This window comes from Anabrus simplex, chromosome 5, assembly GCF_040414725.1.
Source record: "Anabrus simplex isolate iqAnaSimp1 chromosome 5, ASM4041472v1, whole genome shotgun sequence".
NCBI lineage: Eukaryota > Metazoa > Arthropoda > Insecta > Orthoptera > Tettigoniidae > Anabrus > Anabrus simplex.
In genome coordinates this window covers 109213763-109236548 of record NC_090269.1, presented here as the reverse complement: position 1 = coordinate 109236548, position 22786 = coordinate 109213763, and the positions used below count along the sequence as shown (strand labels likewise).

At 38.1% G+C, this 22786-nt stretch overlaps 1 protein-coding gene across 1 annotated transcript in view; it reads right to left on the bottom strand.

The window, feature by feature from the left end:
* gudu (Armadillo repeat-containing protein gudu) overlaps window positions 1–22786 on the bottom strand; it is a 164472-nt gene that overhangs the window by 32849 nt on the left and 108837 nt on the right. The window contains exon 9 of the mRNA XM_068227778.1: window positions 8788–8976. Within this exon, the coding sequence (XP_068083879.1) occupies window positions 8788–8976 (189 nt within the window). The remainder of the gene's footprint in view (window positions 1–8787; window positions 8977–22786) is intronic.

The window sequence follows — 22786 nt, the reverse complement described above, 5'->3', positions numbered from 1 at the left end:
TAAGTAACTTTTTTCTTTTAATTCTTTGTTGCATCCTTTAAGTAGCCTCAGTATGACATGTAATGATCTGTATGCTTTCCCAACAATGTCATCAACATGACCCTTACTTTTACAACTTTTTAATATATATATATATATATATATGATATACCTCTATCATAGAGCTATTTTTTTAACATAGTTTTGCATGTCTCTCAAATCTTATCTCAATTTCTCACATAGTATATACAATATTGAGACCTTATGTGTCTTTACATTGTTTAATTTCTTCGATACTTATGTATTTAATTTGCTTTAGGCTCTACTTACCTACTTACTGTTAGGTTGAAACTAGTCCCTAAACATATATGTAATTTAAACTCTGTACAGTTTGTATTGAAAAGGTGGACCTTTATAATACATTATTTTAACTCTATTGTGATCATTTTAATTATGACATGCAGTGTCGAATGTATTTTTTTCCGCTGTTCAAAATCCTACTACTTCTGCCAGGTTTGAATCCTCTATCTTGAGATGCGGAGGCTGACAGTCTGCTATTGTTCCACAGAGGCAGCTATCTGAGATGTTTTACTCTGTTACAATTACAATTTACTTTTTCAACAAGTGATCAATAAAATTATACTCACCATTACATTTTTTTCTTTGCAAAGGGAAGGCCAAAAACACAGGCATTTATACATGTGGAGGCACATGCTTCCCTTAGTGCACTGTCACTGCATTGTCCTACATACAAGACTTGCAGTGGTGTCTCAACGGCGCACTAGCCGCCAGCGTCTTGAAAATGTGTAGCAATCCAACTGACGAGCCCACTGCTACATTGGTTCGAAACACTGGTAATTTCACGATTGAGAAAGCCTAAAGAGCTGAAATGTTTTTACTTTTACTCGGTTACGCCCAACTCTCATTTTATAATAAACTAGCTGTAGTACCTGCCGTTAATGGGATGATCATTTAGCATTTACATGATTATATTTTTGTCCACCCCACATATTGTTCCCCAGATTCTGAGGCACATAAGTGGGCATGCCTCTCTCTGTCAATAGCTTGTCACAACGTACTAAATTCTTTGTTCTCCGTGACCCTTTGCAGTTCTTTTTTTTTTTTCTTTTTTCTGTTGCTCTCTTGATTTGATGTCTTCCTTCCAGTATAAAAGAAACCCAAGTATGGGATTAATAATAAAAAATACTGGCAGGTGTACAAAGCCTTTAAAACATTGCCAGAATGATCTCCATAGCATCTCTCTGTGCAGTCTGTAGAACTATGTGACCTTGCTGCAGTCGGGAGGTTTTGTATCCCAGTGAAGCAGATAGCCAAGCCATAGGTACAACCATATCGGATGGGTATCTGTCGAGAGATCAGACTAACGAATGGTTCATCGAAAGGGAGAAGCAGGGGGAAGGGGTAGCAACCTTTTGGAAGTTGCAAGGGCTGCAGTCAAGATGAATGACTGATATGGCCTTGTAATAATATTTAACATTGCTTAGCTACAGTATGTTGATACTGCTTCATGGCTGAAAGCAAAGGGAAACTACAACTGTAACGAAGTCCCAAGGGCATGCAGGTGTCTCTGTATGAATGATCTATTAATGATTGCTTTCTCCCAGGTAAAATATTTTGGAGGTAAAATAATCTCCAATTTGGATCTCCAGGTGGGGACTACACGAGAGGGGGTAATCATTAAGAAAATGGACACTAACATTCTGCGAGTCGGAGTGTGGAATGTTAGAAGTTTGAATTGTCCTGATAGGTTAGAGAATCTGAAAAGGAAAATGTACAGACTAAAGTTAGATGTAGTTGATATAAGTGAAGTACATTGGCAGGAAAAGCAGTCAGGCGACTACAGAATTATCAACACAGAATCAAACAGGGGAAAATGCAAGAGTTGGTTTAATAATGAATAAGAAAATAGGGCAGCAGGTAAGCTACCACGACCAGCATAGTGAAAGGATTATTGTTGTCAAGATAGGCACCAAGCCAATGCCCACTACAATAGTGCAGGTCTATATGCCTACTAGTTCAGCGGATGATGAAGAAATCGAAAGAGATAGGAGATTTAATACAATATGTCAAGGGTGATGAGATGGGAGACTGGAATGGAGTAATGTAGGTGAGGGCAGAGAAGGTAATGCAGTAGAACGGTATTGTCTTAGCTTAAGGGCTCTGTGAGAATATTTCATTAATCCATGAGACAAAAAATAATAGAAAGACAAGTGTTTATGGGATATCAGAATATATTCTGTGTTGTTTAGGACTCTCAGTTCATATTCTGACCAGAAACAACTTTATTAGTAGCTTTTATTGTCTTTAATGTTCTGGGGCTAAACTACTTTATATGATTATGGCTGGTGAGCTGATTAGCTTCGGTGTTTCATTTTTCTATAGGAATTCTGGGAGTCCGATTTTCACAAATATTTTACTGTTGATTAGAATGGTAGATTCTATTGCCCAGAGAAATACACCACTTTACAGCTATCAGATATATTACAGGGTAGCATGTATGTATAATACAGTTGAGTGAAAGTGATTTAATGATAAGCAGCATATTATTTTCATGTTTATTTATACCTAATCTGAAAGTATCAGGGCAGATAAAAGCATTATTAATACAACACAGGTATAAACATCAAGCTTAGAAGGAAGTCATTCTGTTAAGTGCTTTAACATCTGTAATTTACTAGTTATACATTAAATAGACTGGCTTATTAGTAAAGTTAAAAATGTAAGTTTCCATAATTCCAATATATTAGAAGGAACAAATCCTTGCTTCAGTCTCTCACACAGTAAATTTTGCTTTAATGTAGTTGTTTACTACAATATTTTCAATGCAATAAAGGTTTGAATTAATTATATTTACTGGTAATTTGTTTAGTTGGGCTGCCTGGCCGAGGCGGTAAAGGCATGCTCGGTCCGCCCGGAAGGACGTGGGTTCGAATCCCCGTCAGGAAGTCGTAAAATTTAAGAAAAGAGATTTCCACTTCCGGAGGTGCATATGGCCCTGAGGTTCACTCAGCCTACACCAAAAAATTAGTACCAGGTTAGTTCCTGGGGGCAAAGGCTCTACTCTACCCCATCACGTGCCGAGGTTAACAATGGTGGAAGCCTTTACCTTCCACTCCTCCAAGGGCCTTCATGGCCTGTACGGAGGTGACTTTGCTTTGCTTTGGTAATTTGTTTATTAAAGGCAAACTCCTTTAATATTTCTGTTAGCAACTTGAGCTTCTTTTGAACTACTTACCTCTGGGTATAAATTAAAGTAACTTGAGCTTCTTTTGAACTACTTACCTCTGGGTATAAATTAAGTACAAATAGTGATGTATTTAATACGGTACCCAAGAAAACCGTCTGATCATGAAATTTACTTTTTGTAATTTTTTTATACTGGAATATTCATTCTACAAAATAAACACAAGCACCTTTTTCTTCTTCATGTTGAATTCTTTCTTACCAAGTATTGTATGTTAAGAAGTCCCTAGAAGCTGTTATGCAATCTTCATTTTCAACTAGAAAACCTTAAATTTAATGTTTTTGATTACAGTGAAATGAGACGTATATTTTTTCATTGTGTCTAAGGCTGGTTGGAGCCTCAAATAGCCCTGCCAAAGGTTATGCAGTTGTGAGGAAACCGCAACAGCTGTTGGCGGTGCCAAAATGAGGTGTACTAGGCAAAATAAGGTGTGAGGTAGTTTGCCATTGCTTTCCTGATATTCGTTAAGAAGAAAAAGTTTTCTTCTAATTAAAATTCTCTAGTTACAGAACATCTACACAGTAATATTTTAGTCTACATTTATTTTTATATACCTGCTGAAACATGATGATGTAGTACATTTTCAATGCAAGTCCTAATGGCCTTACATTTCTTTCTCCACAGTATCGTCACTCCTCTCAGCTCTTAATGAAACTGATCACTTTGATGTTAACTCTCTCAACGTTATTTGCATATCATTAATCATTATGGTAAATCACTGATTTTTGAAAATTTCTTCAGTCATAAATTCATCGATGGTATGCTTATCTAAAAGGAAAGAATATTCTTAGTCTTATTATGTTCTCTGTCCGGGGTAGACCTTGTTGTTTATTCTTTGTTGACGTGACTGATGCATCTCTTCTCTAACCAAGGTAATCAGTTTCCTCAGGCAACAGGTTCTTCAGTTGCCTTGATAAGAAACACTGAAATCTATTTATCTGCAATATAAGGTACCTACATAAAAAATGATATGGTCTAACCTGGACAGTAGTTTGATAGATCGTGGAAGCTTGAACTCTAAGAACATTCTTAAGTACATTATGGGATCATGTTTGGCTTATTATTTGTATGTTTTATGATTTGACGTCTTATCCTTATGTATTTCTGAAGAGATTAAGCAAGAATTTTCAAGGAGAAGCAGTTCTAGATATGCAGCAAACTTCAATATTTTTTCTTTTGTTGTTAGTTTTATGAGCGTGTGCATATAGAAGCTTATTTGATAACTTGTTATTATGTATGCCTAGATTTTATTTAAGTGCCTACGATTTGAAATTAGAAATTATCTCAATATTTTCTGGAATGATTGTGTTGAATCTTATGGAAGAACCACACTCAGCATAGTCACCAAAAGTTGCTGTGACCTGGGTTCAATCTACTTAACCTTTACCTTCAATTATTGAACATGTGTTAAAGGAATTAGTTACCGTACAAAGATGAATACACAACTCATAATGGAAATTCTCCTGATGTGAAAATGGGAAGCTGTCAATTTAAAATAATAAACTATTGCCAAATTTAATGAGTACTATTGCCAAAGTATCTTAGGGACTTGCCAATTTACATGAGTGTGTGGTGATTAATTGTAATTAATCTATGAGGCATTTCTTATATTTAACTTTTATATTATAATTTAGATTCTTATGAGGAAATGTCTGAATGTAAGTACCTAAATGTGTAAGATTACATAAATATGTACAGTATTTTGTAAATTTTGTAAAACAAGCCCAGTTGTTAATATTACTGTGAAATTTGCAGTCTCCCTTACTCCTTCAACTAGGGAAAGCCTCAATATGACTCAAACAGTGTTCATGCAACAGAGGTCATTTAAATGGTCTTCATGTGGCTTCTGGGTGACTACACACCTAGTGTGAATTTATTTGTTGAAATCATTGTTATTATTTTTTCAATGACATTTATTACTTTGAGGAGATAAAGTGCTTGTCTAGAGTAATTTCCATTCAAACTGCTTCTGATTGAAAATTCTTAACTTGGTAGAGATGATCAAAAGTACCAATTTACCCACGTAATTTTCTCTTTGCATAATTTTCCCATCCTTCATTTTGAATGGAAATTTGCATAAGTCCTTTCATGATTATGTAAAAGTTTTCTAACGTCAATGTGTTTTCTATTTATTATTATTATTATTATTATTATTTTTTTGCAAAACATGTGGTCATGAAAACATGAAGGTGTTTTGAACTTAACATTCATCCATTAAATAATGCAAGAAATACGCACATGCTAGACATAATGGAAGTTATTGTGCAATCTCAAAGTACAAAGCCGTCGTCAAGGTCACAGCACAGATGAATGGATCGCAGCCCCTAATATTCCAGCAAGGGCTGCAACTCTTGCAGCTACACGTATGTTAAGCGACCTCCCCCTGTGGGTGGGGGTGGTAGAATAACACCCACGGTATCCCCTGCCTGTCGTAAGAGGTGACTAAAAGGGGCCTCAGGGGCTTTGAACTTTGGAGCGTGGGTTGGCGTCCACGAGGCCCTAAGCTGAGTCCTGGCATTGCTTCCACTTACTTGTGCCAGGCTCCTCACCTTCATCTATCCTATCCGACCTCTCTTGGTCAACTCTTGTTCTTTTCCGACCCCGACGCTATTAGGTTTGCGAGGGCTAGGGAGTCTTTCATTTTCACGCCCTTCGTGGCCCTTCTCTTATTTTGGTCGATATCTTCATTTTTCAAAGTATCGGACCCCTTCCATTTTTTCCCTCTGATTAGTGTTATATAGAGGATGGTTGCCTAGTTGTACTTCCTCTTAAAACAATAATCACCACCACCACCTGTTAAGCGACCGGGTCAGTTGCCAATTATTCAATGTATCCATCACTTTCTCATCCGTTTCTGTTCATAATGTCATCTGACAACCAGTAACGAAACAGTTGCTTGTGATGGTATGCTTAATTCCATCATAGCGTTTCAAAACACTTCATTCCTTTGAAAATGCACGATGGTCTGCATTGAAGTTCTACAACAAAGGCAGCTATGTTAAAAATACATTATGTATCTTGCATCTTCTAAAACCTGTGTTATTTAACCCATAAACAGCTGTCTTATTTAACATACAGCCTAGCCAGGGTAAACGGAGTAATATATTATGTTCATTTTTATAAAAAAAATTTACGTAGCCCTATTGTTTCAACGGCCGGTTATCAGTTTGTATGCTACAACTGAGAAGCCCAAGTGGCAGCCCTCCAGTAAGAAGATCGCTTGGCTTGGCAAGCTATGCAAATGTTGGTCTATGCCTGCATTACTAATATACAATTTAACCATGCGGGCAGTGCACACTTGTTCTATGACGTAAACCAGTCTCTGTGCTGATTAGCATATTTGCAGAAAACAATGGCAGTCATGCTGTAAGATGTGAGTTTTGTGTAGAGCCATTACATATACACTACTGGCGTAAATAAAAAGGACTGTTGCAGTGTGCCAAGAAGAGTCTCATAACATTTCGGGGATTAAAATCGGGATGCAGAAATTGAAAAAGAATGTTGAAATATATAACTGGATTAAGAAACAATGGCTTTTCAGTTTCACATGAAATGGCACAGAGGAAAGCAATACAGAAATCTCACAGTTTAAAACAAGCAGAGGGTGGCTGTGCAGATTCATTAGGAGGACATCTGTATGCCAGCTAATCTGAAGGACCATACCACAAAAATGGTTGAATTTCATTGGTATTTTAGATTCAAAATTAAATTTGCATGATATTCTTACCCCCTCCCCCACCTCTTTTGAAGTTAAAAATTGCTTTTAAAAAGTGGGAAAATTATGCAAGTGAATAGTATGTCATATTGCTGTACTCAATTTTTCAGACCAATCTATTTTGCTCTGTTGTTGAAAATTTTATTTACACTAGAAAATGCATTGTCTTATAGCAATATACAGACATTAATCTTCATGAAGTAGTTGAAATATGCACTTAGAATAGAATATTGAAAGTATGTAATATAATGTTATAACGGTAGCACTTATTGAGTTTCAGTTCTACTTTATTTGCTTAAATCAGTTTATGTGTACAGAAAAGACAATATCATCGACATAAAAGTTGATTCAAGGTTGACAAAGACTTTTGATTATAAATAATCGATGAATGACAGTAGCTTGATAAAGCTTGCAGAGGAATCATCTTAATCCTTCGGGAGAATTTGAAGCCTGACATGACATATTTGCCTATGTACAGTGCAGCATCATGGTGGTGAACAGTGTATCTGTAGGAGTGGAACAACAGTGCATAATAACATTTCAAAATATAAGATTTAGAGAAAGTTGTAACCACAGTATAGGAACAGTCGAGGGAGTTCGAATAGTATCAACAGTTGGATGAAGGATAAGAGCAGTGAAAATGAGCTGCGTGGACATGTTTGTCTGACTACAGTCATACCAGTAATCATCTTCAACCTGTTAAACCGGTTATCTTTGAAAACTGGCTAGTAACATAGTAGGTCACCATAAACAAGCAAGTTTGTGGTTTTATGTGACTGTTGGTATTGTGATAATAAGCCCCAATTCTTCCAGTTTTATGTGGTGAATTCATGAAGTGACTTTTCATTTCATAAATCTTGCATCAACTGTGACTATGCAACTCGGCTATCACGCCTCCTAGGTCATTACAGCCGAGGTGGATAAATGCTGACAGTGCTAAAAATTATCTTTCATGAGAACAGACTTTTCTGTAAATTCTCTACATGACGATGTTTGTTGTCATGTGATATCTGACTAAAAATGGATATATGTATTAATCTGTGAACAGTTAACAAAGAGGTTTTGAGACAATATGTTGAATTTTTGCAACAAGTTATCAAGTATGATGAGATGTAGGTGCACTATTTCATCTCAAAGAGCAAAAGAAGCAACTCAGAGAGGCAACATAGGTGCTTACCTATTTTCAAAGAAAGCAATTCATTGCTGTCTGCTGATAAGACCTTGGGAACTTTGTTGTTCTGGAACATGTAAGGTGTTATCTACAGTATACTGATATTTTGAAGTAGCAGTTCACAATCAGTGTTTGGTGTTACTGCATGTTGATTGAGGATGCTGTACAGAATGCTATTATCAAGAAAAGACAAATTGGAAATGTTGTTATTCTTCATGACAATCCACTACAGATCAATTTGGCAACTGAAGCTCGGCCAAAATACACAGGGAGAATTTACCTTAAACCCTTACAGACTGACTTGGCCTGTAGTGATTATCATTTTTTTTTTTTTTTTTGACTCCTTAAAAAGCATCTGTCGAGGAAGAAATTTAAAACAGATGAAGCACTGGAGAAAGATGTTCTGCAATTGCTAGAGCAGCAGCCCAGTTATTTTTATGCCAAGAGAATCAAGGAGCTGCCACAGTAATAGTAGTAGTGTCTGGACATATATGGGAAATACTGACTTAGCTTGGTGCTTGTCAGACTTTCCAGTTTCTCTGTAGAAATAAAAGTCTTTAGTCAACTTTGAACATCCATTGTATATTTTTAGAAATTCATGTAAAAAACCCTAATTTAACTTGTTACCCTATTTGCTGCTGTTTTGTAAGATCTTACCGTCAGGACTAGTTCTGCTAACATTGGTACAACTCCATGATCTGTAATAACAGCAAGATTTTCTCTGTCCAGTGCAATCTTGGCTAGGGCAGCACAAACCGTTGCTAATACCTGGTTATCATCAGAGCGGAGCAGACTCACAATTAATTCCAGTCCTCCAACAAAACTCCTCACCATTTCACCAGAATCCTGTAGTTCATACATGATTGATTATAGACAGAACATAGTACATAGCTAAAAAGGAAATATTCGTCGAGTTATAACCTTTTGAATTCCCACACTGGAATATGACATTTGAGTGGCACTTGACAGGGTATGAAAATACTGTAGTTTATAAATATTGTATATTTTGTATAATAATCCCATTGTTTTGCCCTTCAAAAGAGCAATCACCACCACAATCATAACTTGTGTGATATTGATTAGGTAAGGTGTTACATAGTTAAATTTTGCATAATTAAACCAGTATAGTGATAATATTATACACAAAACAGTACTGTGAAGGATATATCTCACAAAATAATTTGATGGAATCACCCCAGTGCTTTTGCGGTGTTGTGAAAATTGACTGACAACAGTCAGCAGTGTGTCAGACACTGACAGTTAAATATTTTGGGGTTGCCCAAACTTAATGTTACTTGCATGCTCATTTCATACAAATTTGAAATCAACATATTCAAAGTGCCATTAATGCATTCATGTTATCAGAATATTTATTAAAATGATTCAGATTAATTGTACCAGTAACAATTTTTTTGAAAATATAAAAATAATATGGTTATGCTGTTTTATTACATATAAAATAATTATGAATTGATATTTGTTACTCACATGTTCATGCTAAATGTTGAATTGAAGTCAGTGTGCTGTTTTGTGAGATATAATAATTGTCAGTGATGGCATTTGATTCACCCATGAAGTGGTAGCTTTTCTCTCTCTCTTTTAACTGAAATCACTGCTAAGTTACTAAGGCGTTCCAATCATCATTGTTCCCCAGTAAGTTTTGATAAGGGTCAATGTTGAAGAAATTCACTTTGCCGTGGCAGTTGACACAGGAAAAACTAACACAATTTTTAGTAAATCCTTCATCTCCTTGCAATACCCTTTCATTTTGTTAATTTTTGGGAAAACTTGAAGTTTACTGTCATAATCCATTTTTTATTTGGCCCTGAAAAGGGTCGTTGGTAGAGTGGAATATAGTATGGTGCTGAGTTGAAAGAGGCTAAGAAACTTGTGACAGGATTTCAGTTACCTATGTTGTTTAATGCAGCACAGAGGGCACTGACTATTTAACTTCCTGATCTCAGTTATATAAGTGAGCAAAATTGCAAAGGATTTTTGAATTCATGTATATATCTGATGATCTGAAGAAGGATCAGTAGCAGGAATGGTGTGAAATACACTGAGCAGCCAAAAGTCATGGGAAGGGATGTCCCATTAGAAAATGTGCCGTATATGACTCCTCAGCGTTGTGGCTATCTGTAGCATAGCCGAGCAGTCTGTCACAGACACCAGTGTTGTGAATATGGCAACACACCATGAGTTAACTGACTTTGAACATGGGATGATCATCGGTGCACAGTGCGTGGGTCATAGCATTGTGGAAATTACACGCGAATTCGGGTTTCCAAGGTCAACAGTGTCGAGGGTGGATCTTCAGTATCGCAGAGAGAATGTTACCACCCACGTAAACCGCTGCATGAGAATACCACAGGTGTTTAACGAACGGACATCACGTCAACTCCGCAGAACCATACTGTTCATTTGACAAGCTACTGTGAATCAAATAGCTACTCAGTTGACTCTTGGGAGCCAGGAACTCGTTTCTACCAGGACTGTAAGGAGGCAACTGCATCGCATAGGCTTCACCAGCCGACGACCAACTCGTGTCCCTTTGCTGACACCTCGACACAGAGCTCAACAACATGCATGGACCCGCAAACATCGGCAACGAACCATGGAACAGTGGTGACGTGTCGTATTGTATCGTCCGAGTTCCAGTTGTATCGAGCTGATGGGCACGTGAGAGTCTGGCATATGCCCCATGAAGGTATGGATCCTGCGTGTCAACAAGGTTGTGTCCATTAAAAATTAAATAATTGAAGTTCAACCAATTCAATACATAAAAGAAAGAAATGTAGTAATTACATTCTTATTTAAATGGGACCGGTTTCGACCTTAGTCCAGGTCATCGTCAGCCGTAACTGCCCCTAGAGTACCCTGATGGAGATGCCATGTTTCAGCAGGACAATACGGTATGTCACTGCTCTGTGATGGCACGCAGGTGGTTGGAGGAACACTCCAGTGTAGTTACGACCATGGATTGGTCCTCCAGATCCATGATCATAATCCAATTGAGCATTTATGGAATGCTGTCGATGCTGGTGTATGCTCCATGAACCCCGCACCAACTACACAAGACCAATTGTGGGTAGCAGTACAAGATGCGTGAGTCCAGATCCCTCCATAAGGATTCCAACACTTTCTAGATTCGATGCCTCACCGTATTGAGGGCTCACGGAGGAGCAACTCGTTATTAACATCACATTCAATATCTTCCCATGACTTTTGGCCACTCAGTGTATATGTTTATTCTGGGAAGAGCTGTTGTCCATTTCCTACATAATATTGCATATTATCTCCAAAACAAAAGTGAAATGACATTGTTACATTATCATCACACTGATGTCTTTTCTGCCTGGTTTCTATTATAATTAATCATCTATTCTAAAGTTATATTTCTTTGAAATTGTGAAGATCTCAGACTTTTGGGTTGGTCCACCCAGCCCACCTGTTGATTTGTGTTGATTGTAACAGTGAAATGAGGAAAGCAAGATACCAGTGTACCTCTTGCTCAGAAGTATACTGGGTGGAATCTAGTTCCTTGCAATCTAGTTGTACGTAACTTGCCACATTTACTATAATTCTGAAATACATCGGTCCCTCTCCCTAAACCGGAGTAATATAATGATGTGTATGGTTACGGTTTAGAGAACAGCAAGAATTGTGAGCGCCACTATTAATTCATTATGAGTACTCCGAATGAACCTGTAAAACTAGCATAGATACGACAAACATATACCTTACCACAGGAGCTGCACGCAAAGACCAGGAACAGGTATTGTGTAAACTGGGAACTGCCCGCTGCATAAGCCTCACAATAGATCACTTGGTAGGGGTATGGTCAAAGATCTGCAAGTGAACAGTGCTCAAGGGTCAGGAGGCTCGAATCACACACACGTAAAAATACTGTATATATTTTTTTACAGCCAGTTACCTGGGATGTGGCAAGATTGCATACTTAATAGTTTCCATTTGTTCACACCCCACTGAGAAGCTGCATGTCATACCCAATGGGGATTATCCACATTCCAATAATGCATATTATGGCAATTAACGGTTCCATTGTTGTTTGTTGTAGATCCGCACTTAATCCGTAAATAAGACGGTTTCTAAAAAGGCAGGATCATTGTCGCATGCTGTAGGATCCATTGACAGAACGTCATCCGGGCTTCGAAATCATGACCATGGAGTTCTTGGTTTAAGTGCAGATAATAAGGGTGAAACCACTGGGTATGCAATACCCACATAATGGACACCCGGTTGATGTTCATCTCCTGTGCAATGGCGCATGTGCTAGGGTGAGAGTTGTGCCAGATAGAGTCCAAGACAACCTCTCCATTGTAAGTAGACGTTACGGGATGGTCTCGAACAGGCAGTGTCCTTCCCAGAGACACATTAGTCCGCAGACATCTCTCCACACTCTGAAATGTCGTGCCTGTTAGTTGTCTATCTGGATAGGGTTCTTGATACAGGCACAGTGCCTGGTATACACTGTCGAGCTTCTCCATTGATGAGCAGTATATCCACATACTCGTTGGAATTTATCACGAGGCAGTGAATAAGCTTTGTGTTGTGTTGTGACTTGCCTCAAAGGAGTGGAGTTCACGCAGCTACCTACCTACCTACCATCGCATGTTATTTGCATGACATAGCTGACTGGTTGCCTGTTTCCTCATCATCATCCAACCCAGCTCCATATCCCCTGCCTGTCGTAAAAGGTGACTAAAGGGGGCCCCAAGGGCTCTGAACTTTGGAGCATGGGTTGGCGACCGTAAGACCCTTAGCTGAGTCCTGGCATTGCTTCCACTTACTTGTGTCAGGTTCCTCACTTTCATCTATCCTATCTGACCTCCCTTGGTCAACTCTTGTTCTTTTCTGACCCTGACGTTATTAGGTTTCCGAGGGCTAGGGTTTCTTTCATTTTCATGCCCTTCGTGGCCCTTTGGCCAATACCTTCATTTTTTGAAGCGTCGGGTCCCTTCCATTTTTTCTCTCTCTGATTAGTGTATATAGAGGAAGGTTGCCTAGTTGTACTTCCTCTTAAAACAGTAATCACCATCACCATCACAACCACCTAGCTCCATACCCTATACCACAATACATACAGTCTTTCGCTGGTCCAAATAACTAAGTCTGGTTGTGAAAGCTATAAAGTATGCAAATTTACCACATACCAGGCAACTGAGGGTGAAAAAAAAGAAAGAAGAAAAAAGTATGTGCGTGGGATTCGAATCTTTGAGCATTGTCCACTATCACATCTCTCACTGCTCTGTTGCTTTTCGAGCTATTGTGAGTCTTGACATGCAGCGCACAGTCCCCAGCCTATACAATACCTGCTCCTGGTCTGCGTGCCCACCTCCTTTTGTAAGGGACGTGTTCTTTGTATCTGTTCATTCGAGGTACCCATAATAAATTAATAGTGGTGCTCACGATTCATACTGTCTTCTAGCCCGTAACCACACATCGAGTCATATTACCCTGGTTTAGAGAGAGGGACCGATGTATTTCCCGATATATAATACTGACTAATCCAGGTTTTGGTGATATATTTACAAGTGAAGATGTTGTGGAATTGGAATCAAACAGATGTCCATTCTGTTGAATAGAGACAAAGTTAATGTAATTGAAGTAATTAAAACAGTCCTGCATCCTCTGTTTTCAGTTGTCACCTACAGGTGAGGTAGCAAAAAGTTATTGGCACTTTAGCCGGTTCTGTTGTGCAGGTAGACTGGGATAATGCTTGCTTTGTTCCCGAATGGTGGGTGTAGAGTGTGTAGTCAGGCACCACAGTGAACATGGTTAGTGGTAAGTCTACGGAATGACTGTTTCTGTTAAGCGCACATTATTACTGTTGCATTCTTACACTTGTTGAACATTATTTGTGTTGTCTGTCAGTATGCTGACATAATATTGGAAAACAGATAGTTCTAGTTAAGATATTTCTCCTAAAGAAATTGTATGACAACCATTTGTAAATTTCTACATAATATCCATGCTACTGCAGTGCCTTCAAGATAATATAAAACCCAATTATCCTGGAAATAGCAAGAAACAGGGTCTGTTTTAAACAAAGAGAGAGAACCACAAAAGAGAGTTTTAACAGAGAGGAAGCTTGCAGATGTTCAAGCAAGACGGATATCTGCCCAGGGACATCTTCACACTGATTGGTGCAGGAGTAGGGTATTTCACAAAGATTACGGGAACTGAAAAATGCTATATTTCTATTTACAAAGTGTCGGTGGTTCATCAGTTAACACATGGGGATCCAGTGCCAGCATCTATTTCTGTCAGTGGACGCTGCAATCTGTCCATGATTGTATTGTTGATCCTTCTCTTTTAACTGTGATGGACAAAACTTATTTCCATTTAAGTGGGTATATGAATTCTCAATTCAAGGTATTGGGACACTGACAATCCTCGAGTAGGTTTTTTTTTTTTTTTTTTTTTTTTTTGCTAGTGGCTTTACGTCACACCGACACAGATAGGCCTTATGGCGATGATGGGATAGGAAAGGCCTAGGAGTTGGAAGGAAGTGGCTGTGGCCTCAATTAAGGTACAGCCCCAGCATTTGCCTGGTGTGAAAATGGGAAACAACGGAAAGCCACCTTCAGGGTTGCCGACAGTAGGATTTGAACCCACTATCTCCGGGATGCAAGCTCACAGCCGCGTGCCCATAACTGCACAGCCAACTCGCCTGGTCCCTCAAATGGTATATTAAATTTTTTGTTGCAATTAGTGTAACATTACTGCACACAGAATAATTGACTCTACTTTCTTTTATGATACAGTTAACTCTGGCTATTATGTGTGAAACATACTGCAGCCTATTTTTTAAACACTGACTGATAGTCCAGGCAATAGGGGATTCTACCTGGAAAAATTCATGCTAGTTCTGGAAACTGACTTACTTTATGTTTCTTGGGTCGCTGAATCTGAATTTTTAACATTGCAACAAAAATTCCTCCCGTACCCCCCCCCCCCAAATTTTGAGAAAATCACCAAAAATGAGGACTTTTTAAAAACCTTTTTTACCAAGCTTGATAACTGCAGTCGCTTAAATGCGGCCAGTATCCAGTATTCGGGAGATAGTGGGTTCGAACCCCACTGTCGGCAGGCCTGAAGATGGTTTTCCGTGGTTTCCCATTTTCACACCAGGCAAATGCTGGGGCTGTACCTTAAGGCCACGGACGCTTCCTTCCCATTCCTAGCCCTTTCCTTTCCCATCGTCACCATAAGACCTATCTGTGTTGGTGCGACGTAAAGTAGCTTGCAAAAAAAACCCACCTTTTTTGGGGTGTATTTTTGGGAAATAATACTTAGATGTAGGGAAAGTAGACAAAATTTGCAACAAAAAAGGCCCTATGACATATTGAAGTAGGATGAATTGGTGGTTGTGTGCGCATCTGGGAATATGGGCCTCAGTGCTTCAGGGCTGCATGCGCTAAGTTAAGCTCTGCTTAACCACCCATGTTATTTTACGTTCGCTCTCTCTACTCCACCCTCCACCTTTCAAAACTCTCCTCCTACCCCACTCATTCTTCCTTTCAGCATCTGGAAATCCCCGACCCCTTATCTCTTCCTTGCAAGACATAATATGGGAGAGTACTTTCCATTTTGAAATCTTGGAAACTGGATGCATTTTTAAGAGAAAAAAATTTTTGTTTCCACAAAGAAAGTAAAATAAATAATACGAACAACAAATGCTTCTCTGTTCTCCTCTTCTCTCCTTTTCAGCTAGACTTGAAGAAAAACATAGGCTCTGTACTATTAAATCATGTTTCATTTGCCGCATAATATTATTGCACGTTTGTATTTTCTTGGTTTTTATCATAAATTTCAAACTTTCAGCTATTTTTGACTGGAAAACATCCTGTTTCCAAGGTTTTAAAATGGAAAGTACTCCTTCATATTTGTCTTCTTTTGTCGTGTTCAGGGACTTTCAGATGCTTAAAAGAAGAATGGGGGAACGGAGGGGAGAGTGGAGGAGGAGAGTTTTGAAGTAAAAGGTGGAGGGTGGACACGAAAGAACGAACGTAAACAACATGAGTGGTTAAGCGGAGTTGCATAACTTAGCGCATGCAGCCTCGTGGCACCACAACCCATAGTCCGAGGCACTCACGCTCCCCTCGTTTGTGTTGCATCAGAATATCACAGGACCTTTCTTTGTTGCAAAGTTTGTCTACTTTTCGTATTTCTAGGTAGTATTTCCCAAAAATATACACAAAAAGTTTTTTAAAATTCACATTTTTGAGGGGTTTTCTCAACCTTTTTTGGGGGATGGGAGGGGTGGTTGCAGGAGGTATTTTTCATGGGAAGTTAAAAATTGGGATTCAGTGACCCAAAAAAAAATTATGCAAGCCAATTTTCTGACTATAGTTTGACGCTCTCCAGGAAAACATACTTTATGTCACACGACAAAATTTTACCCTACATTCGAGAAAGAGAAATATTGTTTTTAGAATTGAATGCCATTTCTCAGCTGGATCCTTGAACTGTGTGATGAAGTGCTGAAAGTTATGTCACCATATGGAAAAGTCTTCAAAATAACCCTGGAAACATGCTGTGCGGTCTAATAAAATCATACCTTAAGTCGCAATGAGAATTTAACATTAGCAACTTAAGGTATGGTTTCTTCAATGAAGTTACTGCATTTTTTTTTTTTGTGCCAAAATAGAAAATAACCAGCTTGTGCAAAATATAATGCATGGTTAGAATTATAGACTTAATTTACTGGGCTGCATATTATAAAGGGTAATTTTAATTAAGATGGACTGCCTGCACAGGATGCTGGTCATAGTGCTGTGATTTGTTTCTTCATGCTGACAAATGGGTGACACAAAATAAAATTAAGATTATGTGGAGAGTTCTGTCATGTTTACTTGAAGAAATAACAATTTCTTTTCTGCCAGTGAGTCATCTCTGACAGATATTGTCTCGGTCATTGGAGATAGCACTCTTCAGTCTAAACTTAACAAAGCCATCATCATCAGAAAAGAAACTGGTGAGCTGTTAGTAAATATGTATGACTGGCAACATATGTTCACTGCTTGATATAGGAAAAATATTGCTTAGATCACATCTTAAGTCATTTTACTGTGAAAAATCAAATGCCCGGGGTCATGTATCAGCAAATATTGGATGGTCCAACTGTAATTGTGATGATTTGCAAGGTTAGTTCAGCTCCCTCAGAACCTACCTAAGAAGCTGGAAGTAAAAGGCAAGACTGCAGAAAGGACAAAATATCTGTTCAGCGACATTCGAGACTACTGCACAGCAGAAACAACGGATTTGTAGTGCCCACAGCCGGGCGACATTAATATCGCTGAACCTGGGCCAAGCAGCAAAAGGAAAAGACGTACGTAATTAAGAACACTCCAGAAAAATAGGCAGTAATTCAGTTTTTTACTACAGGATACAAGATAGATTAGTAATGTGAATTCTTAATTGGATACTGACTGTGTGTAGTTCCAGAATGATCTTTTACAATATCCAACTTTTTTAAAATTATTATTATTATTCCTACTGTTGTTACAATTACTGTATCCTAATCTTCTTTGTACTGCACATCTTAAGAAAGAATGTCTGTGTATATGAGTGCCGCAAAACTAAAACTTCCTATTTCACTTTTTTTTTTAAAATTTTGAACACGTTAACATATTTGATTTCCAGAGAATAAAACATTGCTACAGCTTACTGGTGAGTAGCAATGGGTTGCAGGCAATCTGTTCTCCTGACATTCCCTGCACAGTGCAGTAACTGTTCGCTGCCTCTCCCCTAGGGTGTCCCTTAAAAGGGCAAAAAAATTTCATTTATTGAAACGCATACCCCGTTATTGTGTTTACTAGTCTATTAGTTACGCAAGTACAGAATTTCAACTTCCTACATTAATTTTAACCCGTGCCAACGGGGCCTAAAAGTTTTAGAAAATAGCTGCTTAAAGGGTCTCTTTAAATGTAGTTGTAAATGGTCACTCAAAACAATTATTTTAGAGAAATATAAATGAAAACAAAAATTTATATAATGCTCTTCTTGTAAGTAACAAAAAAGATACAATTTTTAGAGTTATTCATTGGGATATTTCCTCTTCAAAGTCTCTTTTTTACAGTCTGGGTAAATTTTTTTATGTTCTTGCACACAATGTAATAAGAACTGCTTCTCAAAATCAAATCAAAATCAAAATCTCTTTATTTGCAAATGAGGTGTCTACCTCGGTGGCAAATGGTACACTAAAATACATTATTGTCAAGCACTAAATATTAAATTAACAAGAGAAGAAAATTTTTCCTATAATACAATATTATACAATTTACGCTAACAATGGTTTCTATTAAACACACAGCTCATCCTTAATAAATTTATATTGTTTACAAAATTCTACTTATAATATCTCCTGTACTACTTACAAATATAATCAACTGATATACAGTATGTGGAATTACTTCAAATGATACTATACAACTGGTATAACATTAATATTTACATTGCATTTATTTATTTGCTTTTTTTTTTTTTTTTTTACCCGTTCTGGATCCTAAGTAGCATAACGACCTGCTGCGTCTTAACCAGAGCCCCTTTTGCCACCACTTTTCAGAGTTCCTGAAGGGCCTTCACAGCTACCGTAGCGGTCCCAGGGCCCTCGAAGTCCCCACTGTACTTCACCCCTACAGGCAGTCCCCTACTTTGGCTGTCCAAACTCCTTAGACCAGGGGATGGAATTAATTTATTCACACACATTTTTTTATTTACAATAACCTGCACTGGTCGAATGCCCTCTAACACTTCATTTATTTTCTCTGTTGCTGTTTATTCTCTTCTTGAATATCTGTACAGATTTTGGAAAAGGATCAAACACTACCCCTGGTAAACTGTTCCACTCCTTCACACCCTTCCCAATGAATGAAAATTTACCCCAATCGCTTCTGCTAAAATTCCTTCTAATTTTATATTTGTGGTCAGTCCTGCCGATATAATTATTTTCCAACTGAAGCCTCTCACGGATATCTCCCCATGCTTCTTCTCCTGTATAGGCTCTATATAATCCTGTAAGTCTAGTTTTCTCCCTTCTCTTAAAGTTTCCCACCCAAGTTCCTTTAACATTTCTGATACACTACTCTTTCTCCTGAAATCCCCTGTTACAAATCTTGCTGCTTTCCTCTGCACACTATCTATTTCTTTTATTAGGTATTCTTGGTGAGGATCCCAAACACTGTTTGCATATTCCAATAATGGACGAACCATACTCAAGTAACTTTTTTCTTTTAATTCTTTGTTGCATCCTTTAAGTAGCCTCATTATGACATGTAATGATCTGTATGCTTTCCCAACAATGTCATCAATATGACCCTTCCAGTGCAAATTACTTTCAAATCTCACACCTAAGTATTTGCACTTGCCATCTTTTGGGATAACTACCTCATCCAAAGTATATTCAAATTCAGTTTTAAAGCTCCTGTTTGTAAAAGTTGTAACAGTTGATTTGCCTCCATTAACCTTCATATTATTTTCTTCAACCCATTGTTGGATACTATCAAGGTCCCTTTGTAATTCTGAACAATCCTCAATGTTGTTTATTTCTCTATAAACAATTATGTCATCTGCATACAATCTTATTTTTGATGTTATATTGTTCCCTAAATCATTTGCGTATATTAAGAAAAGTAACGGACCGATTATACTACCCTGTGCAATTCCCTTCCAAACTTTCTCTTCCTGAGATACATTATTTCCTACTTTGACTTTCTGAACCCTTGAATTTAGAAATGCTTTTATCCAACGTGTAACCCTTACGTCCAATCCTATTCCCTCCAATTTCTTTAATAATATTCCATGTTCCACTCTATCAAAGGCTTTGGAAAGATCTATGGCTATGCAATCTAACTGACCTCCTGAATCCAACTGATCTGATATGTCCTGCTGAAATCCTACCAGTTGTGCCTCACAAGAAAATTTCTTTCTAAATCCATACTGGCTCCTCATGAACCAATTTTTATCATCACATATCCCTCTGATGTACTTTGATATTAAACTCTCCAGAATTTTACAAACTATACTGGTCAGGCTGATTGGTCTGTAGTTCTCTGGTTTCCTTTTATCACCCTTTCCTTTATAAATTGGTATTATTATAGATTCCTTCCATTCCTTTGGTATTACACTATTATTTATGACATAGTCAAAGAGAAATTTTAAATAAGGCACTATGTACCACCCCATTGTCTTTAATACCTCCCCAGTAATTTGATCACTTCCTGCTGCTTTTCCTTGCTGAAGCAGTTGGATTTCTCTGAAAATATCTTCGTTTGTGAATGAGAAGCTTCTTGTTTCCCTCTGTCTCTCTCCCTCTCTATCTTCTGTTTCGGTTTCCAACTCTTGACAATCATCTACTGAATCTCTAAATTCCCTACTAAATAGGTTTGCTTTCTCAGTATCTGTTAAATAGTGTTCACCCCCTTCTCCCACCATTGTAGGAATTTGGATTCCTTTTCCTTTTTGATTCCTGATATATGAATACAGCTTTTTCCATTTCCCTTTGTGGTCATTACCCTCTTGAAGTATGCCATTCATATAATTCTCTTTTGCTTCCTTTTTCACTCTATTCAGTTCCCTCATTAGCTGTTTTCTAGTTTCTCTACTCTCCCTACCCTCTTTGATTTTCCTGTTTACTATTCTACATTTTCTTTTTAATTTTCTTATTTCCCTTGTATAATAAACAGGGTCTGAGGTCATTTTACCCTTCTTAACAGGTACAAATCTCTTCTCTCCTTCCCAAATAATTCCTTTAAATTTAGCCCAAAGTGTATCCACGTTACTTCCTTCACTTATCCAACAACTGAATTGTGATTTAAGGTAAGTCCCAAATTCATCAACTTTAGTTTTTCTGTACAATTTCTTGTCTTGTGTAGCCCTCTTATTAAGCCTTTTTGGTACGAGTCCTACATCCATTATTACAGCCTTATGGTCTCCTATTCCTTCAATTACCTCAGTTTTATCAACAATTTCCCATGGTTTAACCAAGAATACATCTAGTAAGTTATTGAGACGAGTCGGTTCTTGTACTACTTGTGTAAATCCTCCCTCCCAAATTAACTTATTTGCCAGTTTCTGTTCATGGGCTTCACTTGCAGCTCCTTTCCATTCAACTTCAGGCAAATTTAGATCTCCCCCAATTATTACCATATCATTATTGTTGTTTTTACAAGTATAATCTATTATTTTTTCAAAGATTTCCATGTCTCTTTCCTCTCTTCCAGGCCTGTATGTTCCTATAATTCCCACCTCCTTCATATTATCACAAACTAATTTTATCCCTAATATTTCATCCCTTTCATCGGTAAACCATTCATGTGAACAGTAAGTTTCCTTCACCAGAATAAACACCCCCCCCTCCCTTTTTATCTCCTCGGTCTCTACGATAGACTGTGTACCCTTCTGGAAATACTTCTCTATTACCCACCCCTTCTTTCAACCACGATTCCACTCCTATCACCACATCAGTCTCATAAGATTCCATCAATGTACCGAATTTTAATTGTTTATTTACTACACTTTGACAGTTTACCAAGAGCAATTTCAGACCCCCTTCCTCCCTAAAACTTGACTGTTGCAATTGGGTAACTTGAAATTCCTTACTATCCTGAGTTTCTTTTTCTAGTTGACGGAGCCAGCTTGAAGTACAGCTGGCTCTTTCTACTAGTTTTCCTGGTCAGTATTATAACTCAAGGGAGTTGCCTGTTTTACAGTACATATCTTAAGATTAATAAAATCTAGAACAATATTTGCTATCTTCCGTTTACCTGAATTGTTTAGATGGAGGCCATGTTTTGTATAACAGTATCTCTCAAAACTGCTGCATTCAATAACCTGAGTATTCCGAAAATGTTTACAAATTTTAACAATATCTGTATTGACCTTGTCCACTTCAATGTTCACACACGAGTCTCTACTCAAATCATGCCTGTGGGGCACGTTCACTACAAAAACGTTAGTGTGGGTCAGCTTCCCTAGTGTATGTTTAAGTTGTGATCTTACATTCCTGGCGTCGTCGCGAGCTACGTCGTTCGTCCCACCGATGATAAGCACTGCATCGCCGCTCCCGAAGTTACTAGTTGCTGCTTCTACGTTTTCCACAACACTGCTGATAGAAGCTCCTGGATATATTTCTCCGGTTGCTGCTATATTCTCGTCGTTAATCACTCCCGCAATTCCCCTTCCTTGGCTATCACCAAACACAGCTACCTTCGCTGATTTAGGCCTAACTGGGTCTTGAATCTGAATTCTAGGCCTAAATTTTAAACTCGGCACGGCAACGGATCGCGATGATTTGGTTTCACGCGCGCGATCACTTTCTTCCAGGATTAAATTATTTAGGGCAGAAAACCTATTTCTAATGTTTATTTCCGGAAATTCAGTTGTTGATTTCTTCTTAGCCGGCCATCCACGAACTACTTGACACCACGTGCTCGAGTTTGTTACTTGTACCGGTATATCACTCGAAGAATGGTCAGTCCCAAATTCTAGCGATCGCAGTCTTTCTTTTAATTCTTGATTTTCAACTTTAAGAGTCTCATTGTCCTTTTTTAGAATGTTTATAATTTCTAATGCACTTTTATATTCCTCATCGACTGTTTTCGGTGCTTCGTCAACGCCGTCCCCAACAACA